At 46.5% G+C, this 26,074-nt stretch overlaps 1 protein-coding gene across 1 annotated transcript in view; it reads right to left on the reverse strand.

Moving 5' to 3' along the window:
• The window catches only part of LOC139050428 (fibroblast growth factor receptor substrate 3-like), a 67,547-nt gene extending 41,725 nt beyond the window's left edge, over window positions 1–25,822 (reverse strand). Inside the window, exons 1-2 of the mRNA XM_070526792.1 lie at window positions 25,236–25,822; window positions 6,113–6,285 (exon numbers count right to left, since the gene is read on the reverse strand). Of these exons, the coding sequence (XP_070382893.1) occupies window positions 6,113–6,181 (69 nt within the window). The 5' untranslated portion in view covers window positions 6,182–6,285; window positions 25,236–25,822. The remainder of the gene's footprint in view (window positions 1–6,112; window positions 6,286–25,235) is intronic.
• Between the last annotated feature and the right edge of the window lie 252 nt (window positions 25,823–26,074).

Below are 26,074 nucleotides of genomic sequence, written 5' to 3' on the forward strand. Positions count from 1 at the left end.
TCCTGGGCATGCGTAGACGCCGTTTAAGGCGATAAATAAACGATCAGGCAAAGAATAATTTTCCTCCAAAAATGGAAAAAACACAGCCTATAGCCCATGAAAATATCGTTTTTGAGACGGAAAATAAGGTGCCCCGAAAGGGACGGTACCCCACATATATCAGCTCCTGGGCATGCGTAGACGCCGTTTAAGGCGATAAATAAACGATCAGGCAAAGAATAATTTTCCTCCAAAAATGGAAAAAACACTAAGCCTATAGCCCATGAAAATATCGTTTTTGAGACGGAAAATAAGGTGCCCCGAAAGGGCCGGTACTCCACATATATCAGCTCCTGGGCATGCGTAGACGCCGTTTAAGGCGATAAATAAACGATCAGGCAAAGAATAATTTTCCTCCAAAAATGGAAAAAACACTAAGTCTATAGCCCATGAAAATATCGTTTTTGAGACGGAAAATAAGGTGCCCCGAAAGGACCGGTACTCCACATACATCAGCTCCTGGGCATGCGTAGACGCCGTTTAAGGCGATAAATAAACGATCAGGCAAAGAATAATTTTCCTCCAAAAATGGAAAAAACACTAAGCCCATGAAAATATCGTTTTTGAGAGGGAAAATAAGGTGCCCCGAAAGGGCCGGTACTCCACATATATCAGCTCCTGGGCATGCGTAGACGCCGTTTACGGCGATAAATAAACGATCAGGCAAAGAATAATTTTCCCCCCAAAATGGAAAAAACACTAAGCCTATAGCCCATGAAAATATCGTTTTTGAGACGGAAAATAAGGTGCCCCGAAAGGGCCGGTACTCCACATATATCAGCTCCTGGGCATGCGTAGACGCCGTTTAAGGCGATAAATAAACGATCAGGCAAAGAATAATTTTCCTCCAAAAATGGAAAGAACACTAAGCCTATAGCCCATGAAAATATCGTTTTTGAGACGAAAAATAAAGTGCCCCGAAACGGCCGGTACTCCACATATATCAGCTCCTGGGCATGCGTAGACGCCGTTTAAGGCGATAAATAAACGATCAGGCAAAGAATAATTTTCCCCCCAAAATGGAAAAAACACTAAGCCTATAGCCCATGAAAATATCGTTTTTGAGACGGAAAATAAAGTGCCCCGAAACGGCCGGTACTCCACATATATCAGCTCCTGGGCATGCGTAGACGCCGTTTAAGGCGATAAATAAACGACCAGGCAAAGAATAATTTTCCTCCAAAAATGGAAAAAACACAGCCTATAGCCCATGAAAATATCGTTTTTGAGACGGAAAATAAGGTGCCCCGAAAGGGCCGGTACCCCACATATATCAGCTCCTGGGCATGCGTAGACGCCGTTTAAGGCGATAAATAAACGATCAGGCAAAGAATAATTTTCCTCCAAAAATGGAAAAAACACTAAGCCTATAGCCCATGAAAATATCGTTTTTGAGACGGAAAATAAGGTGCCCCGAAAGGGCCGGTACTCCACATATATCAGCTCCTGGGCATGCGTAGACGCCGTTTAAGGCGATAAATAAACGATCAGGCAAAGAATAATTTTCCTCCAAAAATGGAAAAAACACTAAGTCTATAGCCCATGAAAATATCGTTTTTGAGACGGAAAATAAGGTGCCCCGAAAGGGCCGGTACTCCACATATATCAGCTCCTGGGCATGCGTAGACGCCGTTTAAGGCGATAAATAAACGATCAGGCAAAGAATAATTTTCCTCCAAAAATGGAAAAAACACTAAGCCCATGAAAATATCGTTTTTGAGAGGGAAAATAAGGTGCCCCGAAACGGCCGGTACTCCACATATATCAGCTCCTGGGCATGCGTAGACGCCGTTTAAGGCGATAAATAAACGATCAGGCAAAGAATAATTTTCCCCCCAAAATGGAAAAAAACACTAAGCCTATAGCCCATGAAAATATCGTTTTTGAGACGGAAAATAAAGTGCCCCGAAACGGCCGGTACTCCACATATATCAGCTCCTGGGCATGCGTAGACGCCGTTTAAGGCGATAAATAAACGATCAGGCAAAGAATAATTTTCCCCCCAAAATGGAAAAAACACTAAGCCTATAGCCCATGAAAATATCGTTTTTGAGACGAAAAATAAGGTGCCTCGAAAGGGCCGGTACTCCACATATATCAGCTCCTGGGCATGCGTAGACGCCGTTTACGGCGATAAATAAACGATCAGGCAAAGAATAATTTTCCTCCAAAAATGGAAAAAACACTAAGCCTATAGCCCATGAAAATATCGTTTTTGAGACGGAAAATAAAGTGCCCCGAAACGGCCGGTACTCCACATATATCAGCTCCTGGGCATGCGTAGACGCCGTTTAAGGCGATAAATAAACGATCAGGCAAAGAATAATTTTCCCCCAAAAAATGGAAAAAACAGTAAGCCTATAGCCCATGAAAATATCGTTTTTGAGACGAAAAATAAGGTGCCTCGAAAGGGCCGGTACTCCACATATATCAGCTCCTGGGCATGCGTAGACGCCGTTTAAGGCGATAAATAAACGATCAGGCAAAGAATAATTTTCCTCCAAAAATGGAAAAAACACTAAGCCTATAGCCCATGAAAATATCGTTTTTGAGACGGAAAATAAAGTGCCCCGAAACGGCCGGTACTCCACATATATCAGCTCCTGGGCATGCGTAGACGCCGTTTAAGGCGATAAATAAACGATCAGGCAAAGAATAATTTTCCTCCAAAAATGGAAAAACAGTAAGCCTATAGCCCATGAAAGTATCGTTTTTGAGACGGAAAATAAAGTGCCCCAAAAGGGCCGGTACTCCACATATATCAGCTCCTGGGCATGCGTAGACGCCGTTTAAGGCGATAAATAAACGATCAGGCAAAGAATAATTTTCCCCCCAAAATGGAAAAAACACTAAGCCTATAGCCCATGAAAATATCGTTTTTGAGACGGAAAATAAGGTGCCCCGAAAGGGCCGGTACTCCACATATATCAGCTCCTGGGCATGCGTAGACGCCGTTTAAGGCGATAAATAAACGATCAGGCAAAGAATAATTTTCCCCCCAAAATGGAAAAAACACTAAGCCTATAGCCCATGAAAGTATCGTTTTTGAGACGGAAAATAAAGTGCCCCAAAAGGGCCGGTACTCCACATATATCAGCTCCTGGGCATGCGTAGACGCCGTTTACGGCGATAAATAAACGATCAGGCAAAGAATAATTTTCCTCCAAAAATGGAAAAAACACTAAGCCCATGAAAATATCGTTTTTGAGACGAAAAATAAGGTGCCTCGAAAGCGCCGGTACGCCACATATATCAGCTCCTGGGCATGCGTAGACGCTGTTTAACGGGATAAATAAACGATCAGGCTGAGATTATTTATATCGAAAAATATGAGAAAACTGAAACGGTATAGCCTATGAAAATATTCGTCTCAGACAGGTTAAAAAGGTAAATTATTGGGTTTTACGTGCCAAAACCACTTTCTGATTATCAGGCACGCCGTAGTGGATGACTCCGGAAATTTCAACCACCTAAGGTTCGTTAACGTGCACAGAAATCTAAGTACACGGATGTTTCCGCCCCCATGGAAATGCGGCCGCCGTGGCCGGGATTCGATCCCGGAACCTAGTGCTCACCAGCCCAACGCCATAGCCACTGAGCAACCACGACGGGTTGATTCGTACGGGTTTAATAGGTGCTCTCGAAAGTACTGGTTCGTATTGTATTTCACTCCCCATGGATGCCCGGACAGCGGTTCACGCGAAAAACAAACGATAACCATAGACAATTTTTTAGAAAGGAATTTAGAAATGGTAAATCTATAGTCCAGATACAATAAACTTTACTGTCTAACGGGTAAGGTGATCCACCCACACCCCGACACGCAGGTCAGGGGGGTGGGATGCATGCCGCCTCAGATGCAGGCCGGGAGGTCTTTTGTCCCAGCAGCCTCTTCAGCCATTTTGGATGAGCCGGAGCTGGAGCTCAGAGTCCGAGCTGCGCAGCAGGGTCAACCAGGTGTCTCTGCTACCTATATTGTGCGTCCCGCCGAGAGAGTACGGGCATTCCCATATTATGTGGTCGAGGGTCCCTCTCGCCCCACAAAGATTACACCTATCGCTCCTGGCCTCGGGGACCATGTGGTTCGACATAATCGGGTGCGGATACGTATAAGATTGCAGTCGTCTCCACTCGACTGCTTGTCTGTTGTTTAACTTCGTGTCTGGCGGGGATACCAGTCTACGATCCCATCTATAACGCTGCGTGATCTCCTCACATTTTAGCATGCGCTCCCCGCTCCCTCGTTCATCGAGGGGCCCCGTATAGCGGCTGGGCGGTAGAGATCTGGATCCAGCTCGTGGGTCGCCTCGTTGCCGGGGACGGCTTCGTGCGCCGGAGTGCAAATTATTTGAAATTTTCTTTCTCTGGCCTATGGTTCTGGCCGCTAAGGGCGAGATCCTTCCCTTGCTAACATTTTGTACGGCAGTTTTGATTTACTGATCACAAATCTCGCGTCCGTTCCAGCGCAAGCTAACGCGATCGCAATTTCCTCGGCCACTTCGGTGGCCCTCCCGGCAGATTGGCAGCTGTCACGGGATGGCCCCGGCCGCTGACGGCCGTTGCCACCTTATAACCGCCGCCACCTCCCGCCGCGTTAACATAGGCCAACCCATGTTCAGAAATTTCACCGAATCTTATTTGTAATGCTTCAGCTCGTTTTTGCCTTCTGTCTTTGTTATGTTCCGGATGCATGTTTGTTGGCGGGGTGAGGAGGATAATAAGTTTTTTCCTCACTTCCCAATCTACTTACGCCGCCGGCAATATTTTTTTTTTTACTTTCGGGGAATAACGCACGTCACTGTATCGAGAACCCCGGCAAGCAGAATTGTGACTGCCGTTCGCACGAGCTTGAATCGGGGAAGCCAGAGTTCGGGCACTCGGCTTCCGCTACACTGTAAAATAATTTACACCCTTAAAAGTGAAAGAGGGTGTAAATGTGTCTATAACTCACGCCTTTAGGGGGTGGTTTATATAACCGACACCCTAAGCGTGTGAATTATACACCCTTAAAAGTAAAAAAAAGGTGTAAATGTGTCTATAACTCACGCCCTCAGGGGGTGATTTATATAACAGACACCCTAAGCGTGTGAGTTATACACCCTTAAAAGTGAAAAAGGGTGTAAATGTGTCTATAACTCACGCCCTCAGGGGGTGATTTATATAACCGACACCCTAAGCGTGTGAGTTATACACCCTTAAAAGTGAAAAAGGGTGTAAATGTGTCCATAACTCACGCCTTTAGGGAGTGATTTATATAACCGACACCCTAAGCGTGTGAACTATAAGCACATTTACACCTTTTTTTCACTTTTAAGGGTGTAAATTATTTTACAATGTATGCAGGGTGTTCCAGCGAACACTTTCAAATTTTTTTAAAGGTTGTTCGTGGCAGATAGCTCAATTCTAGTTTATGAGCCGGTCTATTCGAAGCTGCGGACACTACTTGCAGAAAAAATTGAAATGCAAAATTGACTAATTAACAAGAATTCACTAATTAACTTATGAGATAATTATCTTATGACCAATATTGCAGTTTACAATTCTAGCCGCGAAGTTGGCAAGGCGTTATCCACTTGGTACGAATTTTCAAGATGACACCAGTTTCCAGATATAAGTTCCCGAACTTTGCGGAGAAATGCATTGGCGTTCCAGTTGCTTGTGTGCTTCAGTGCATGAAGCAACGTTTTGTCAGTGCATGAAGCAACGTACAACGTTTTGTCAACAAATTAATTGGAACGCCAATGCATTTTTCCGCAAAGTTCCGGAATGTGTATCTCAAAATTGGTGTACGTCTTGAAAATTCGTTCCAAGCGGAATTGCCTTGTCAACGCCACGGCTAGAATCCGTAAATTGCATGCAATATGGGCAATAATGTAATTTGTTAAAAACTTTATTAGTGAATGTTTATTAATTAGTCGATTTTGCATCTGAACTTTTTGTGCAAGTACTGTCCGCTGCTTCGAGTAGACCAGCTCATGAACTAGAATTGTGATATCTGCCACAGGCAACTTTAAAAAATTTTTGAAAGTGTTCGCTGAAGCACCCTGTATATTAACGGACTACGGCTCCTCACCTGAAACGTCCGCTCTCGACGACTCCTGTCTCCGCCGACACTCGACAAGGCCGAGACGCAGCTCCCCATGTCTGCAGATGCTGTCGCGCAGTTTCTTTTTTTTTCTACCCCCAAGTCGCTTCAGCTGGTCCGGGTCCCAGCTAACGACGCCGCTGCCTCCAGAACCAAATTATCTGCAAGAAGCAAATGAAACAAACAAACGTCGTTCACACTTTGCGCCACGTGCTAGGCAAATTAAGCTGCAATTTGGCATGGGCGATGACTGAATGACTGGGTGGGCAAGTTGTTGACTTTATTTAAATGAAACAACATAATGAAATCTTCACCCCCAGGAAGTCGTCAATAAGCAGAGTGAAGGCGAAAGAGAAGAGGCCGGTTCAAAAAAGAAAATCGTCGACCATTTTTGCACCGCGTGGAAAATCAGTTACGACTGGAATGAGAGGCTCTGCACAAAGGGAAGACGCCAGGCGTACAAATCCTGAGCTCTCAGCGTAGGGTGGGGGGGGGGAGGATGGGGGGGGGAAGGTTGTCGCTATCGCCCTTCTCCTGCACGTACCGGCGTGTTGCTCATCCAGCCGCTGGTGAGCGGAACTACGGGAGCATGCAGTCAAGAGTTCGACGAAAGTTCGTCTGGTCAGGTAACATGATGACGAAGAAATTGCGGACACTGACCAAGTCAAGGTGAAAGTAACACATATCAGTGTTACCAGTGTTAACACAGTGTTATTTTCACCTTGACTTGGTCAGTGTCCGCAATTTCTTCAACAACTACGGGAGCAGCAAGTGGATGATTATCAGGTCTGAAGGCGCACCATGGCGCTGAGGGCTATATATGCCAGTGACGAGCGCCGCAGGCGCATTGGTGCGGATTCAACACGGGCAAAATATGAGACAGGACAGTGCACGCCCTGTCCATTCTTTTCTCTTCTTTTGATGCTATCAAGTCACGCTTCCCAGACACAGCTGTGAGCAAGCCGTACTTATGGTGTGTTTGCACTGGCTCGTGAAGCCCTTTCGCGCGTCATATGTGCCTCCGAGACGTCTGGTGATCAGGAGTGGCCAAACAATTAGGGAATCTCAGGCTGAAGCTAAAGTCTCCACAAGCAAGGCTGAGAACTGTTTGCTTGAGCATCCCCCACAATTAAACCAGGGACTAGAAGTAAGAGGATACGAGAATATAAGGGAAATGGGGGGGGGGGTGAAGGAGGTGGGAATGTTCAAAAAGAGGCACTGCAGTTGTTATAGCGAGAGTTCGGCCGGACATATGTTTACGGAGAGGGTAAAATTTTCTCATTAAAGCGAGAATTCACGAGTAAAGACGTATTGTACCGCCTGCAGAAGTTAATTATATTTTCTTGTCAGCATAGCCAAACTAGCTCAAAAGTATCGATGCACTTATATTCATATCTACATTTTCTTTCTGTTGGAAGAGGTTTCGATGCAAACTGCTCCGCGTACAAGTATGCCGTGGTGACTATCTTCTTAGCCAAAGCTTTTCAACAGTTCCTATGCATTGTTATAATTTTCAATCTGATTTTTCATTATGTAGATGAAAAGTACATTCACAACGTGCGTGCGTTTTTCGTACGTGTGACATTTCTTCAAGAGCTCAAGTACGTGCCTTTGATTGCGCATGCGCATGGCATCTCCCGAAGCGCTTTGTCCCAGCTGTGCATGCATTTACTACAGCGACTGAGCGAAGAATAAACGAAACATAAAAAATAAGCTTTCAGAAAACATATAGGCACAGCTACTAAAAAAAAAAAGCATTTAGTTCACACTTTTCTAAATCTTTAGTGACACGCTCGATTGCTCGTCGAGCAATAGAAATGCAATGTTCCTAATGTTTACCATATATGATAACACGGGGCGTAATCGGAGCATACCTGCGATAAAGCAAATTTTGTAAGCGTGCGTTAACAATGCAATATATAGTGTAAGAAGCACACAAAGAAAGAAAGAAAGAGAAGGGCACGTTCTGCAGCTTCTACGATTCGATGCTATGAGTCTCTGCCAACGCGTGATTAATGGAGGAAGGGGCCACAAAAGTTGGCAACCAAGTACAAGGTAAATGGAAGTGTAAAAGACAACCAGCAGCCATAAAAAAAAGAGAAATTGAGGGAAGCAGGTAAATTGGTTGCAGAGGATGGAAACAAATTAAGATTATGGAAATTTATGAAAATTGAAAGAAATCTTCAGCATAATGTGTATGATAACGCGAACTGCAGTGCCTTGCTATTTTAGACCCGAGCTGGCTGCCTGAGGAAAAATGCAAAAAAAAAAACACGTACCAGAGCAAATGTGCGCAACAGCATGAGGCATGCGTGTGCTGCAAAAAAGGGCCGAAGACGACTGGACGCATCGCAATGGAATGCCAAGATATTCGCCCAGGAAAACCCGTAGGGAGTGCCCACCTCCCAAAAGCATTGGGATGCAAAGAAGACTAACTGGTTTTCCAGATGGGTAAGAGGCGATTACAGTTTCGGTGGAAGAAAAGCAGGTAAGAGATTGATAGAAACGGAGTAATTGCAAGCTTAGGTAATGGTACAACATAGTGATAGAGGTTCTAAATACGACACTTAAGATCGAGATCAGATAGGCGACAGGCTCTAGACGGCGACAAATGTAGTACAACCGGATGAGATCAAACAGACCAGGTGACTATTTGTATACACCACGTTTGAAAGGGGATGCCAACAACCATAATAATCATCATCATAACTAAAGAAGCGCGTTTGACCAGAGAAAGCAGCATATATAAACAAACGACCTGTGTTCAGATACACATAGCGATGCAATGACGTCACGCACGCCTTCCGATGCGCAGGAAACACCTCCATAGAAACGCAGTAGGGCGTGACCCCCTCCCCACTCCCCTCCCCCTTCCCACACACTACTTTTTCGGTTCAGATCCCATATGGCGCGCAAACAAAGACTCGAGATCACTGCGTCGAGTTTCTTGGGTTTTTTTTTTCTTCAACGCCGGAAATAGAAGATAAGGGTCAGCGGCAGCAGAGTGACTTTGCGCGGTCATGCGGCGGCTCGTCTCAAAAAGGCACGGAAGAGGGCGTGTTCGATCGCTGACGAACCCCGCGCAGCTCCTCCCCGGATCTCTCCCAAGAATAACAACCACTTTGCGCGCTATGCGAAGTGCGTGCGCTGGAGCACCCGGTAATGACGCACACGTGTACGGGGACGTTAAGCGACGGGAGAAATCACGCACTCTGCGGGTCAAAGTCGCAGCGAGAGCCGTTTCCACTCGGTGGTGTGTGTATATATATAGGTCACTATTAACCTCGCGTGTAGTCCAACGTATCGTTTTATTGCGATAGCATTAAAGGCGGACGGCTATAGCTCCCACTTTGGAGTAGTAGTAGTATAAGTAGTAGTAGTAGTAGTAGTAGTAGTAGTAGTAGTAGTAGTAGTAGTAGTAGTAGTAGTAGTAGAAGGAGTAGTAGTAGAAGTAGTAGTAGTAGTAGTAGTAGCATAGTAGTAGTAGTAGAAAGCTTTATTTGTTATAGCTCCCACTTTGGAGTAGTAGTAGTAGCAGTAGTATAAGTAGCAGTAGTAGTAGTAGTAGTAGTAGTAGTAGTAGTAGTAGTAGTAGTAGTAGTAGTAGTAGAAGGAGTAGTAGTAGAAGTAGTAGTAGTAGTAGTAGTAGCATAGTAGTAGTAGTAGAAAGCTTTATTTGTTATAGCTCCCACTTTGGAGTAGTAGTAGTAGCAGTAGTATAAGTAGCAGTAGTAGTAGTAGTAGTAGTAGTAGTAGTAGTAGTAGTAGTAGTAGTAGTAGTAGTAGTAGTAGAAAACTTTATTTGTTATTCGGTAATGAAGTCCCAGAGGCTGGAGCCCTCAGTCCAGAGCCCCATTGGCTGCCGCTAACCGGCTGGCCCGGTCAATCAGGTATCGCTAGTCGTCCAAGGCTGTGATGGAAGAGCGGCTTAATTCCCACTGGGATCGGGAAGTGGTGGGTATCGTAGGAAGGCCGAGTGGTTTTGAGCATTGCAATGTAGAATGTATAGAGGTTTGGGTGTCCTCCACAGAAAGAACATTTGTCGGGATACTGGGTAGGGGTAAAAAGTGCGGCCAAGAGCAAGGCTGGGGAACGTATTATAGTTTGGAGCTGGCGCCAAGCGGCTGCATCTGCACGGTTTAGTTTCACGTGTGGTGGTTGGAGGTATCCACCTGAGGAGAAACTGACACGTGATGCGAGCGCCAGACGTTTCGGAGCCGCGTTTACACGACCGCGACAACTGGCACATCGCGTCGCACCACATCGAATTCCTCGCGCATCGCGTCCGTGTAAACGGGGCTTATGCGCTAGGAAAACGCGTCACATTAACGCCCCAGACAGCTATAGGGGTGGAATTGGGACGAGTAAGTCGTCTTTCGCAGTGCATGTAAACGCGATCGCATCGCATTGGGAATTATGGGAAATGCAATTTGCTGTGGATATCCGCTGTAGCTCGACGAGCAGCGGCGTGGCCTGGCGCCGGAAGCGTTGCTTTGCCGTCGATGTGCGACACCACCCGTCGCCACCATCGCAGCAGGGGCGATTCGCCACGCGTAAACGCTGGCGCGTCGCATTACTCGTGATGCGCTGGGAAATTCGATGCGCTACTGTCGTGTCGAATTGAGTCGCATTAATGTGAACGCGGCTAGAGGGCGACTTTGACACGAGCGATGAATGCGCACGATCGTGGCCTAGTTAGAGCATGCGCTGCGGTTCTGAAATGCAGAGTCCAACGCACCGTCGGTAACGCATTTCTGTATGGCATTATACAGGCTGACTTCACCCACTTTTGGAGCAATCTAACGGAAAATTCTAGGTGCATCGAGCGTACATGCAAGCGCGTCACAGCACGTGGACGAAATTGCAACTCTAAAATTCGATGCGCTACTGTCGCGTCGAATTGAGTCGCATTAATGTAAACGCGGCTAGAGGGCGACTTTGACACGAGCGAAGAATGTGCGCGATCGTAGCCTAGTTAGAGCATGCGCTGCGGTTCTGAAATTCAGTGAGTTCAACGCACCGTCGGTAACGCATTTCTTTATTGCATCATACGGGCTGACTTCACCCACTTTTGGAGCAATCTAACGGAAAACGGCCGAGTCACGCGTAAATATCCGACGCTGTTGACTCGCACATCAAATTTCGACAACCGTGCTCGCTGCTATCGTTGTGCTTTGAGTCTCACTTGCTTTTCCTGGACACAAATCCGCCCAATAAAGAGTTATAACTTCCTAACTCACGCTTTTTGGCTGTGTCTTATTTTTCACCGTCTCGACAACGTCACAATATTCTCGCATATTAGCGGTATACTTGAGAGCCGTGTAATGCGCCAATTTAGCCCACTTCAGATATGCTATTAGACACAACTTACAGAAATGTGGCATGATTTTTTTCTTTGCCGAGTTTTGGAATTGCATATTTGATAGTTTCGCTTTCCGAATTTTGCGACTATGTTTATTAAAGAATTGACGGCCTAAATCATAAATCCGCTACGTATAGTCACTAGACGTGAACTTCTTTTTTTTTAATGCAACAAACTTCATCAAATTTGGTGCAGTGGTTGCCGAGAAAAAAAAAAACTATTTCTCTTTTCCCATGTATTTAGATAGGAGCTCCCCCGAGCTAACGCTTCCTCTTAAAGCTCTTCGAGACGCCCGTGCTGTTCATCTGTACCAACATTGCTATATTACCCTTAACGTTGATCTGCCCTATACCGCTACATATGATCTGGTTAACGGCTGTTCTCTACGAAATTGCACAATGAAACAACGAGAGCTACCTAAATATACTCAGCATAACAACTACACGCCGTCAAGGGCATCATTTCCTAACGAAAAAAAGAAAAAAGAATAGAAACAAGCAACGGATAGCTTCCTTAGAAGGGTCGGGCCAGTCGCTTATCATCGTCGATGGACTTTCTGCGCAATTCCTTTTCTCTCATTGCTTTGTTTTTTATCTGGTCACGCACGACGCAGGTGCGGTTGGAACACGTGAACAAGAAAATGAAAAGATAATAAAGAGGGAGGGAGGGGGACGGGGGTCTCTTCATTCTCGTAGTGGCCACGAGACAACGGAGCCGGTCAGGGGCAGTGGTCCGGTCACGACGCCCGCCTTCCAACTTCCGGTTGCATACACGTCGGCTGACACTTCCTGCGGCCACTTCCGGTGCGCGCTCATGCGTGCGCTAACGCTCGCGACGTTCTCCTAGCTCTGCGTCTCTGCAGACGCCGTGCAGCACCTACGCCGGCCGCCGAGAACACAAAACCGCTCCGTGCGCAAAGCTATAGAGTGTACTAGAATAACAAAGCCTACTGCGCGGAGTCGTCGGCTTGGCGTCGAAGCGTGACGCGAACCTCGCAAGCCGTCTGCAGCACCGTGGAAGCCAACGTTATCTAGTAGCGATGGTGGAAGCTGCAGGACACGTTCAAGAGGAAGGCCTAATGCCCCCTCAAGACGTGTCCATCTGCGCCGCGTCGTCTGCTCAGCGGCTGCTGAATTCGAGGTGCGCGCAGAGGTCCTAACACGTCATGTATCGCTGTAACGTGTCATGTGCCAAGCAAAAAGAAAACCCATTCATCGTGCCGTTAACCAGACCGTTACGCCCGGAACTACATTTACGCTGCGCAAGGATATATTCCCTGCGTACGCCTCGTACCTTCGGCAGCGTTGCAGTCGGTTTTAGTTTCGCCCTGCCTCCGTCGCGAGGCGCACCGCGGACGCGTAAAAAACGCAGAAACAGCACAATAGCTATAGGCGCTGGACTAGCGATTAATCCGATGGCTATACGCGTTATTGAGATACGGGGGCCGAATTGATAAAGCTTCCCTTTCGTAAGTGCTATTTGCCTTTGGCCGGTCGCCTCGCTAATAATATTTCCAGCATCAAGATCGGCTTGAATTGTTTCAAGAGCACTTTTGTGAATGCGGGCCTAGAAAGTACAACACCGCGTTCCTGATCGAGTGACTACACAGGATTCAACCTCTGACTACACTAAATTAATTTTCGATGGACAACGTCTCCCCAGTGCGCCGGACGCAATGAATTTCATTATTTCTTTTACCTTTCGTGTTCGTTTGGAAGTGTAATATGATAATATGTCGAAGATTGGCAATAAAAGAAAAGGGGATTGTTGCTTAATGGTCAGGGCATCGGGATGTTCTGCCAGGGAGGCCAAGGTTCGATCCCAACATCGGGCACTTACTTTATCTGAAGGGCCACGGAATCAAAATAAATTAAGGGTTTTACGTGTCAAAACCCCGATCTGATTATGACGCATGCCGTAGTGGGAGACTCCTGGTTAATTTTGACCACCTGGATTTCCTTAACGTGCACCTAAATATAAGTACACGGATGTTTTTTACATTTCGCCCCCATCAAAAGGCGGCCGCCGTGGCCGAGATTTGAACCGCGACCTCGTGCTTAGCAGCGCAACACAAAAGCCACTAAGCAAACACGGCGGGTCAGCCACCTAACGAGACAGGACCCTACTTATACCTACCGCAACGTACTTAGTTTTAACGCGAGGCAAATAATGCCTCACGTTAGAAATGACAGCGGTGCTGGAATCGAGCCAATGAATGCTGCAGCCCCATTTCTGCAGTGTAGCTCTTGCAAGCGACGCCAAAACTGAGAATGAGCGCTCAGCTCACGCGTTCCGTGGCCTCCGAGATGGTGCGGTGCGGGTGTATGCGCGCGCTGCCGATCTCGGAGGCAATGTTGGTTTACATATATTAGTGAACCGAGCAAACGCTTCCTAGATGGCACAAGCATGGTGCACTTCGATTCGTGAAGTCATGCCATAGAATATAATGGATATGCTCCCGAGTAAGCCGCGGTGATTTTGACGTCCCCGCTGTCATCACGCCGGGCTTGGCAATGTAAAATTCCATCCAAGTAGCATGACGTCACAAAGCAGAATGAAGAGTCCTGCTATCTAGGCGAGGCGTTGACCAAGCTCATTGGCAGCGCACACAGAAAATGTAGCGGTGTAACACTGCAGCCACGTACCGCCGAGTCCACGCGCGCGCGTGATTGACAATGAGGCATAAACAAGCGGCATGTTTTTGCGAGCAGACGGCTCGACGAAGCCAGACGCAGGCGAAAAACACTCGACGAATATATACCGACAAGCCGCTTTCAACAACGATCTTCAGCGATTAAAACTTGAAAACTTGCCCGCAAACGTTCATATTCGAGAAAACTGACGCTGGTAGAATTTGTCGTACGGTACCTCTCAATATGACGGGAGCAACGGCGGATATCCCTGTCGTCGCGCGAAAGTTAAGATCGAGATCAGACAGGAAGAAAGGCAGAAGGCTAGATAGGAGACAGATGTAGTAAAACCTGAATAAATTAAGAAGGCTACGGGACTATTTTTCCACGCTCCGTTTCAAAGGGAATGCCAATAAACATGCCCACACCCCTTTTCATTATAGCAATATCACATAACGCAACATTATTATTATTATTTTTTTTTGTATTCAAGTGGAAACATTAACCAGAAGTGTTCTGGCGCTCGAGGAGCAGACGACGCTCTAACGCGGAGGGACACACGGCTCTGGGAGACGAACTACATTCGCGTTATGGCGCTGCTGATTGGCTGCCGGCAGCTGCCGATAGCTACGACTGCTATTATTTCCTCCACGCTTCCATTCCACTGCCGCCGACGTTATTGAGGGAGAAACAAAAAAAGTACGAGTCGGGGACTGCCGCACGCGCTGGTATTCTGTCCGTTCGTCAGCCCGGCTTCCCTCGGCATCGCGATAATTGCAGCGGCGGAAGGACACGATCACGACACGCTGCACACGAGCGTGACCCCGTTCTGGTGGGGTGAACGCGACGACACAATTAGCACGCGCGCGCAAACACACACACACACACACACACACACACACACACACACACACACACACACACACACACACAAACACACACACACAAACACACACACACGCACCCACGCACACACACACACACACACACACACGCTAGATGAAGCAGCTATGGGGGAAGGGAGAACTAATCCAGAGAAAACGAGAAAAAAAGAAGAAAACAAGGACACGTGTAGAAATGTTTGGCGGGCTGCGTCTCTCTCCCTCAGACTCCGCGCTTGATACCATGCTGGCGTATTGTACCACGTATATACACATATACAGGTCGGATGCCGACCACTTCGTCGTGTGCGCGTGGTAGGTATTCATCCAGCACGTGCAGCCCCCGACGGTGATCAACAGGAGAGGGCAAAAATGTCATTTCCCCCTCTCCCATGCATACATAATACATATATACATAATACATACATACGTACACACACGCTGATGCAGTCAGATCCAATACGGCGTCAATAAGCCCGGAGTGCAGTGATCGCGTTTACGTCCCTGGACGCCAGCAATGCCCGTGCTGAGGTCAGGCTCGTTTATGCCACCAGCAGACGGCCCCGCCCTTTATACAGCCCGTCGCAAAAGTTTACAGGACAGTTAAACCACTTGGGTGCAGAGTAAGTATAAAAGCCTTATAAAGACGACAGACTCACTAGGGCTTCTTTTTTTTTTGTATCACTCGATGACGAGTTGAAAGATCAATACAATAAGTAACCCCAGAACCGCACTGTGTAAACGTAAAAAAATTTGCACTGAGCCTGCCATTTCTAGACGATCCGAAACTATAGGCGTTTTGTGCGATCCAGAAGTGCCATTCATAATTTCATTGGACTCGGTATTTAAACAGTGTCTGGGCACGAAAGATTAGCATTGGCCAGTCTCCCACAGCTTTTCGCTGTATTTTTTCGTAGTACAGTGCGGTGCACTTTTAAAAGGAACGCTGTAGTGTTCAAGTCAACGTAATTTCAGTAGTCCGTGAACTTAACCGGCAGCAAATATTGATATACTCATTATGTTGAAGCGTATTGATAAAGAAAAATTTCTGCAGGCCTTCACATCAAGCTTAGCTTAATATACTAAGTCGAAGTGCACTTTAAAAGCAGGTATCCTTTTAAAGGTGGACCGTACTGAACATCGCTGGTAATGGCTGCGCAGTTTGCCGTTTACCATTATTTAATTCTTGGTCTAATTTTGGAAGCAGGAGAGATATTTAATATTCGAAGAGCTATTTTCCCAATATTCATATGCGACTTAATTCGAACATTTCTATATTCCGAAAAAAAGCTATTTTTCTAACATTCATATTCGATTAGATTCGAACGTTTTTAATGTATATACATGCCTACAGCCATTCCTCCCTGCGTCGCATAACGAACCTCGCTACAAAAAAAAAAAAAAATGAAGGACTCTTAAGCTTCGCCTTTAAGCGTGGAACGCGATATCGTTCAAAGATCCATAATGCTTTTCATGCTTCCCGCAACTGCAGCTTATGAAACCGTAACATTTACCGGGAAACGCTAGCTGCGAACGCTATGCACGAAGGCGAGCTTTCTAGTAGAAACGCGGCCTCTTGCGTGGGTCGATCTCCTGTTATTGTTTCGCACTTTTAATATTTCAGTCTGAGAAGAGCTAACATAAAGTACATGCGCTGTCGGTGTTTTCTTTCTTTTTTTTCATTACATATTTGTTCGTGGGCTGCCGTTCTGAAAATTCTGAGGAATAACTTTGCAAAGAATGAGAAAGAAGGTATGAACAACTTTGGTGGTAGAGAAGTGGTTGGGTATGCGTGATTCAAAAATAGGTTCGAAATTATTTATACCGGTGCGACGCCCGACGCCGTACACAGGACGCCGGATTTTCTGCGACACAGGCTTCTTAACGCTCTCGCGTTAAAACAAGTATGCCTGGAGTTCGTAACATGGTCACGCTGATAACGCGCCGGGAAGCCATTAGCGTTTAAAGTGGGTTTCCTCGAAATCCTGCTCGTCAAAATAAACTGGCTGCGGTCTAGCGTACGCAAAACATTCGTCGAAATCGGCTCGCGAGCAATGGCCCCGGCCGTTGCCACTTTTCGCGGAAGTTTCATTCACCTTTTTTTTTTTTTTAGTCTCGGACACCAGACACGCGCAACAGTTCAGCAATCCATACTTTAGAAAACCTTACGACAACAGTAAAATTCGTTCGCTCGGCAAGTGAGCTATATGCCAGACGGAATTACGCGCGATTTGGTCCCAATTTGCAGCTTTAGGGCGAATTAGGTGCCAGCGCGACCTGAGCACGACCCCGTTTTTGCTGCCTGAGAAAGGCGTCTGTAAAAGTGTTTGTTATTCCCTCCAACAACACACGGGCGGTTGGAGGAACGCTCGAAGATGACTGAACACACACTCGCATGCACACAAACACATGCTGGTTGGACGGATGCTATAAGCGTCTCCTTCGAAGCGAGGTGGTAGGTTGCGCCCCCAAGCGTTCGTTCTTATTTTGCCCAATGTCCTACTTATCTTTCTGAAGAAAACAAAACACACTAAGAGTTCCCAGCATCAAACTTTCTGAACCGCTATACCGGGAACTTCGTTTTTGTACGCCTCCGTTGTTTGTGGTCTGCCTACTTTCCCGTCACCAAACCTCCAATCACCTCTTGCTAATTTCTATAGCGCACATGTTTACTTTCCCCCTGCTATCCCTGAACCCAAGGGCTTCGAGGAGGTCAGAAGAGCCACACATCCAGCAGCGTGGCCGCGAGATTTCCCACGTGGCATATCTGAGTATATGATCCGATAAGATTGTATCGCTGGGTTCGATTTCGCCCCCAGCATTGGATAAATTCTATATGATTTTTTTTTCTTTTACAGCGAAAAGCGGTACGCACCCAGCGAACCGGGTTGGTGTGAAAAAGGCTGCCCGCAAACTTGATGAAATTAATCGCGCGTTAAAAAAATAAAGGCAGTTTTTCAAGTTCGTTTAAAGTGCAAGGACATGTTGTCTTACGTTCTTCAAATAAAAGTAATGCACCACATGCCTCGAAGTGCAAGTACGTGTCACGAAATTCTGATGACACTGATTTTTCACTATGGAGATGAGCTCTATGTTAAACAGTGCCGAGAATCTCCTGGCGGCTTCTGTTCCGGCACACTACGGCTGCTCGCCATTGTCTTCCTTGTTCGCAAACTTTTGCGAGTTATAATCCTTCACGGCCAAGCCTGCGCAAACTTGCGGGTTTCCACGAATTTTCCATTGCCAAAAGCACGAGCTTTGGAGGGCTGTGCAAACAGGATAGCCGACAACTTGATTTGGGCGACACAGCGCTCGTCTTGTCTTGTCTTGTCTTGTGTCCCAGACAGTGGCGCATACCCACTTTGGGGGATTGGCCAAGAAGCAGGCGGTTTTTCGTATGCTTAGTAGTAAAGCCAAACTAGATTTAAATTGTGGAGCGTGAGACTATAGAACTGCAATTTAGACGTATGATGAAAATATTGTGAAGAATCCTGTTGTGTGTGTGTTTTCGATCGTTGTCTTTTTCGCGCTGCTTTGAGTTTTACTCAGAATAGCCGACGTTGCGTAAGCACCAGGGAGACAGACTCCAAATAACCATTCAAAATAAGGCCTCCGAGAGATTTTTGTGGTGGAAACCACAAAAATAAAATCATAAGCGCGTAATTTTGGACGTTTTTATTCGTCTATTGCAGTGGAACGGTGTAAACCTAATTGTTTATTGAGCTGAAATAACACGCTTGCTTCGCTGCAACTATTTATTGTCAACTTTCACTTCAGTTGGCAGTGAAGTTTCATGAGTAAAACGGGGTCAGCAGCGAAATGATCTGTACCGCGCGCTTTTGAAGAGTAAAACGTTCAGACTCCATACACTTTGTCCATGTTTGGTGCACACCTCATCGCTTCCGTCGATGAGAGAGAGAGAGTAAACTATTTGGTCCATTAAGGGTTTAGCGTTCGGTCTTCGTCTTCATCGCTGCAGACGCTGATGAAAAGACTCTTCAAGAACAGCAGACGCTCCGGAGGTATCAAGTACGGCGCCATTTTGAAATGGTCGCATGGCGACGATTTTGTTTGCTTCTGTGATTGGCTGGCGGAGTAACAACGCCGCGCGGTCCGTGTGCCTTGGTTGCCAACTGACTGCTGTCTTTTTTAAAGTTGTATCCTACTACAGATGAAAAGTGTCAATCAGAAAATTGTACAGCAAAGCGAAAGACTCCCGACACAGCTTTCTGTTGCTTGATACGTGCTACATAAAAGTGTTTTTTTTTTTTTTTCGAGCGTGAAAGAAACCCGCGAATTCACCCAAAATTGCCGCGCGACAGATCGCTCGAGGTACTCTGCGTACATTCGCGGGCTTCTTCCACGCTCGAAAAAACAAAAGAAAAAAAACACTTACGTAGCACATATCGAGCAACAGAAAGCTGTGTCGGTTGCTTTTTTTTTGTTTTCCACATTGCTCTACAACTTTCTCATTGACACTTTTCATCTAATTAAAATATTTCAGAACTTTCGATAGGCCGGACACGGATTCTGCGCGAGCGTTCCCAGTCCAAAGCGATCAAGCCAGAAAGCTGGGCTAGTTGGTGTGTCATCATCATTAAAAAAAAAAACTAGCGCAAAATAACAGGGACACAGACAGAGAAGACGACAGGACGAGCGCTAAACATCAACTGAGCTTTTACTGCGAGCGAAGGTACATATATACATTTCGGTGGTGCATGTGCACACAGGTTTAAACAGTACAAACACATTCTAATCAATATGTGGCAGACTGTTCTGTAAGTACATTTTTTGTTTCTTTTTTGGACAAGGCAAGTGATGCCGTGCTGACACAGCTATCACCTTCCCTGTCAATGTGATATGCTTCACAAATCTCGCGCCCCCACCTTGTGCCTCCTCTACCAAGCACCCACGTGGTATCAAACGCAGGCACGCACCCGCACCGCTTACACTGCATGGCCAAATGCCCCCCCCCCCCCCCCCCTCGCCCCGCTAATGAATCTACCAGCGTTCGGTGCTCTCGTAGCCGTTCATTTAGGCAGCGGCCAGTCTGCCCCACGTAGCATCTCGTTGATGTTTAGCGTTCGTCCTGTCGTCTTCTCTGCTGCCCTAGCAGAACTTTTTGTTGGGCTAGTTGGTGCATATTACTGAAGTACTATAGCGCCAAACAGACGACACAAGAGACACGGACGAGCGCTAAACATCAACGAGATGCTGCGTTGGCAGACTTCTTGTGTCGTCTGTTCGGCGCTATAGTACTTCAGTATTTTGTCCTAGTTTTATTTAATAACGTTCCCAGTCCGGCCGTGCCTATACTAAAGCGGCGCCTACCCTCGCTTTTAGCGTGCCCAGCTGAAGTTTATCAAACCGCACGGTATGCTCGTCGTCACAGAGGGGTGGGGCCGCAACGAGGGCGGGCTCTTCCTCGGAACGCGCTCAATTTTCGTGGAATTCGCCGAGCGGGGTCGCTAGCGCGACCTTCTGCCGGTACAGCCCGTCAGTTTTCTCGGTTTTATTTTTCTCTTATTCTTATCGTTTTTTCCCTTTTCTTTGCCGGTGGTCATTGCGATCTCGAGAAGTAGATGCAGGGTAGAAAGATGAAATACTATTTTTTTTTTAAAGCGATAGATTTCTCCGGCGCTTTCGCCCGCTTTCGTGGTGGCCGGAGGTTGGGTGGAGGCTGCAACTTCATTGCCAATACAAAGGCGCCGATGCAAAGGGCCTATCCCCATACTGAAAAGATTTTTTGCGCCAAAAAACAACACATACAAGAAAGACGACGACACCACGGGCGTCCGTCGTCTTTCTTGTGTGTGTTGTTTTTTGGCGCAAAATCTTTTCAGTATGCAAGATCACCAACTAGCCCAGCAGTTAACTCTTCTAAACTATCCCCCACCACCGTCCAGTGATCTAGTTAGGGGAGCATCCTCTTACAATTAAAAAAAAATCGAAGGTCGCTCAAGCTTCGCCTTTAAGAGTATAGAACGCGATCGCCTTCAAAGAACCCGACTGCTCCTCGGGCTCCCGGCCCAACTGCAGCTTATGTAATTGTTTGCCGTAAAACACTGGCGGCGAAATCTATGCACGAAGGGAGCTTTCTGGTAGAAACGCGGCCCCTTGCGTAAGCCTATCTGCTGCCACTGTTTCGCACTTTTGCACAATATTTTTTCGCACAATTAATTTAATCAATGGATACATGTGCACGTTGAGCATCTTTTCCGTGGATGAAACAACAGCACTGGCAGATCCAGACGTGTCGTTCGATATACGCTGATGTTTTACCGCAACCTTGTCATTTTTTTGTCAACCTTGTCATGACACTTCAGCGATTGTTCATGGCTGTCGGTTCAGAATGGAGCTTAGAACCTAAAATTAAAAAAAAATCAATTACTTCGCCGGAACATGTGGCGATGGGTTTTCTTCTACGTGCCAACGATCGGCTTTATTTTCTTCGAAATTACGCAGTGAAAGAACAAACATTCTCGCCGTAGCAAATGTACCCACGTCTTTCAAGTGCACAAGTTTAGTCCGAAGCATTCCTTGGCTCATCCCAGGCACATTGCGGTATGTAAGTTCCTGTTGCGCCTCATTTCGGGCCTGTACAATAAAATAAAACTTTTAAAATGCGGAAAAAGGAAGAAAAAAAGGAACAAGAAAATCCAATCGTTATATGATGCGATCGAAACATCTGACTCCAAAGATGGCGTAATGAAACGATCACGAATAGTGTGTAATATAGTAAACTGGACTGACCCTGAAGACAGTAATCCGCGGTGTATCGCGGTTGAAAGAACTCGGGTAAGGTGAAAAACGCTTAATTATACCGGTGTCAAACGCGATCGGACCCGATCCGGATTGTGCTCGATCCTAATCAAGTGCTGCTACACCGTCACTTTCGATCGCCGTCTTGCTCGATCCGGATCCAGAGATCGCGATCGGACCTCTTGATTGCGATCGTAGGTATGACGACCATGTAGATTCGAGAGTTGCAGACGACCAGCAGACGATAATAGCCCTAATTACTCCCAATGCCAAACGAAATAATATTTTCATAAAAAAAGGGACATAATAAACTACAACTTTTGCGGCATATATTAGACAAATTTGATAAGTGCTTTAGAGCCATGCCTTTGAGCTCATCTAAACTCGATCTGGATCGTTGGACCGTGTAGCTGCGATCACTATGGATCGCGATCAAGGATCAGGCCCAATCGCTATGAAAAGCGACCGCATGAAACCGGTGTCAAACGCAATGCAACTAACTCCGATGCGTACAATTGCGCTTATTTTAGTCTTACGCGAAGTGCAATGTTATGCAATGCTTAATAGGGAGCGTTTGACTAAGAGCTCCCATCTAAAATAGGGTGCCATAGCTAACGTTAGCCAAGCTCTTCAATAAAAAAAAAAAAAACGGGGTAAGTTATGGCTATAAGATCTACAGCGCTCAGTCGTCGGAACATGCGACGACCCAGCACCGTACGTTTTATAATTCTGCCTTGCACCATGCTTTTCTTTCTTGTTTTTTTTTTGCCAGCTTGGCTAACGTTAGCTGGCACACACTGTATTTCGAACAGAGAAATTGTTGTTTTTCCGGCAACCGCAGGAATGATTTCGGCGACGTCCGTTTATTTTCAAAGAAGTCAAAATGTATACCGGTTGTTTCAGCGAACACTTTCAAAAATTTTTTTTACATTGTTTGTGGCAGGTAGCACAATTCTAGTCCATGAGCTGGTCCACTGGAAGAGGCGGACATTATTTGCAAAAAACATTGAAATGCATAATCGACAAATTAACAAAAATTAACTAATTGGGCGTTCAACTAGCTACCTTTTATGGCACATACTGCAATTTACAAATTGGAACTAATTCTGAGAATGACACCAGTTCCGATATATTAATTCCCGAACTTTGGGCATAAATGCATTGGCGCGTTCCCGTTACTTTTGTGTGATGCAGAAAACGACGTTTTGTTAGGAAAGTAAGTGGAACGACAGTGCATTTTTACAACAAGTTTGACGGCGCATATCTCGCAAATGGCGTCATCCACACAATTATTTCCAAGTGAATATACCTTGCAGGCTCACCCGCTAGAATTCGCAAACTGCAATATGTGCCATAAAGTAATCAGTTAGAAACTTCATTGGTGAATTTCTCCTAATTAGTCGATTATGCACATCAATTTTTGCTACAACTAATGTCCGCCTCTTCCAATGGACCAGCTCATGGACTAGAATTGAACTACCTGCCACAGACTACTTAAAAAATTTTTGAATGTGTTTGCTGAGGCACGCTGGTATAGCAAGTATAAGACGTGGATTTCAAATTATGTCGTCAGTGTTCTTGGAAAAGCTAGAGAAAAATTGCGAAATTTCAGGAAGCAACTTGAGTATAAAGTCTACAACTCTCTAACTCAGCAGTAAAAAGACGATATAACACTTCTGTAAGATGTGCCTAATGGTACATCTAAAGTGGGCAAAATTGATGCATTATATACCGCTCTGAAATGTACCACTAGCATGCGAGTAGAACTTTTGCAAGACCGTAGCCTCCTATATACAATGGCAAAGGTATCGGTAACACTGAGACCTTTCTGCCCAATTTGCAAATTCATATGTCATACTTGTCAACTTGAGATGCTCTGACGGATGCAGTTTTCAGAGCAGCGATATACATTTGATGCAAGCTGGTGGATTTATAAATTCATTGTCTTTTTTTTACTTGCCGATTTTCGCAATTTTTGTAACTCGCATAAGCTCTTAAAAATTCTAGTTCTTATAGAGTTAAAAGAAGTTCACTTTCTCTCTCAAATACAACGAATTTCATTCAAATAGGTCCATCGGTCTCGGCGAATTAACTTAAAAAAACATTTTAGACCTATAATTGTCCTAATGCGCCTCACTCTCCAGAGTTGTTTTCGTGTAACTCGAAAGGAGCACATATGCTCGCACATTCTTGTAAGTAAGCCACGGTTCTTTCAGAGATCGATCCTTCTTCCACAAAGCTTCTGCAACAGTTTACAATACTACACCGTCCATACACTGTTGATATTGAAATAAAAACAAAGTATTCGGCTTGACAATTGCAAACTAAGCAGACTTCTGTCGGTGCACTCAAAGCATAATCTATGGCGAAGAGCTACCTAACTGACATACGTAGTAGCTTAGTTTGCATGAACTCGGCGCCAGCGGGTCGAATCTGAAGTCGATCTCACCAAGGCGGGTCGACTGCCCTGGTCGACCGCAGCGTTTAAATGAACCACGTGACGACCTGGCTTTCGGCTCGACAGGCCGACTCGAACCGACTTTATTGTGTTCTTGCAGACGTAGCTCATAACGCGTCGTAATGTCGACCGAGACACCGATTACTTCGCTGTGACAGACGAGCGGATTCGAGGGGCATCTTTTCACCCCATCCCAGGCGACAACACGAAGCATCGCCAAACAAAGATATCGTTCTGTACGCGCGACCGACAAGCGGTAAGCGCCCAGGCACTTTGACACACAGTATAACCCCGCGGCGAAACACACTGTTGTTTTTCGCAGTTCCTTGTTTTGACTGTCTTTCTGTTCGTTCTTTTTTTTTTTTTTTTGTACACGCGATAAGCTTGTCGTCCAGCGTCTGGAGGCGCGGAAGCCGAGGCGACGCCGCCCGGGCAAAAAAAATACTTACTTTGTATTCCTACAAATGTCTGCTCGCAAAAGAAACCGCGCACACACATCAACGTTGCAGCCTACACCACTACGCGACTGTCTCCAAGGGTGTCGTCAGCGGGAGACGTTGTCACGGGAAATAACGCCGCGGATCCGCAAAGCTTGGACCAACGCCGCTAAAAGCTTCAGTCAAGAGAGATCCCCCCCCCCCCCCCCCCCCATTTCAGGGCTCCGGTTTCGAAACAGTTCCCTCCACAGGCAATCGAGGGAGCAGCTACGCAAAAAAATACTATTCCCCGCCGATCCCCAGCCACCAATAAGTAATGCTTACATACGAGTGTCACGACAGTCTTGCCGTTCGATCTGGACTCGCACCACACACCTTCACGACCGACCTTGCACGCACGAATAGGTGACAGTCGCACGATCGGACAAGCGCAATCGCGAACGCTGGGCACTCGACACCGTCGCAGCAAATGTGCGCGTTTCATTAGCGAAGGTGTTAGACCTAATCCCCGCTGCCGGGGATTTCTGAGGCCCGCATACAAACTGTCGAGAAGCGGAGCGAGTGAAAGTCGATGCTCTTACCGTTTTTGTGAGACCCTCTTCGTTGGCGAGGAAGCATGTCCGTTTGTCACTTTATCATGGAGGCCACTGCGGGTGTGCAGTAGTCGGACACACGGTTCAGTTTCACACTCGTCCTAAGCAGCTACGGAGTTCACGCGACAAACCCGGCCGAACCGGCGATCCTCCGGTGCGACGGGTACACTGCGACAGCGGTCGCGGCGCCAGCAACAACCCAGCGACGAGTCGGTGGAGGCGACGTACTGCTGAGCTACGCGCGACATTTTGTGTTTCTCGATTCTTCGGGGTCTCCCCTCTGCCTCTATGTCTCTCTCTCTCCTCCACTGCCTTTCCCTCGTTTATTGTCTCTCCGCACCCTCTCCTCAGGCCCTGGTCGACGCCGCAGTCTGTAGAGGAGGAGGTGGGGAAGCCAGGGGAAAGCCTGCCTCCCTTTGTGTTTGTTCTTTATCACACGCACACACACTCGCTCTCCTCTGCTAACGTGCCCTACACCCCACCACTTACAGGGTTTCCGCTTCTTTCCCTGCCGCTTTCCGATGCAAATAGTGCAAATCCCGAAGTGCAATGATGGACATAGTGTGATGTTTGAGCCCTCAACTGCTGCGGCGATGCCGAAACCGACAAGAACGAGGACCGCGAAAATGAAGAGAACAAACCAATTCTACGTCAGCAATGACGTGCGGTGTGACGGTGGTACTGACGTTCTCCTCCTCCAGAGTGAGCAAAGTTAGGTGGCGCCATCTGTGTATTATAAATGAAGGCCTAAAATGATCTCCGAGATCGGCAACCAGTCGCACATTTAGCAGGACGCTTTTACAGTTTTGCTTTCCTGTTTCGCCTTT

The sequence above is a fragment of the Dermacentor albipictus genome, chromosome 10, assembly GCF_038994185.2.
Source record: "Dermacentor albipictus isolate Rhodes 1998 colony chromosome 10, USDA_Dalb.pri_finalv2, whole genome shotgun sequence".
Lineage (NCBI taxonomy): Eukaryota > Metazoa > Arthropoda > Arachnida > Ixodida > Ixodidae > Dermacentor > Dermacentor albipictus.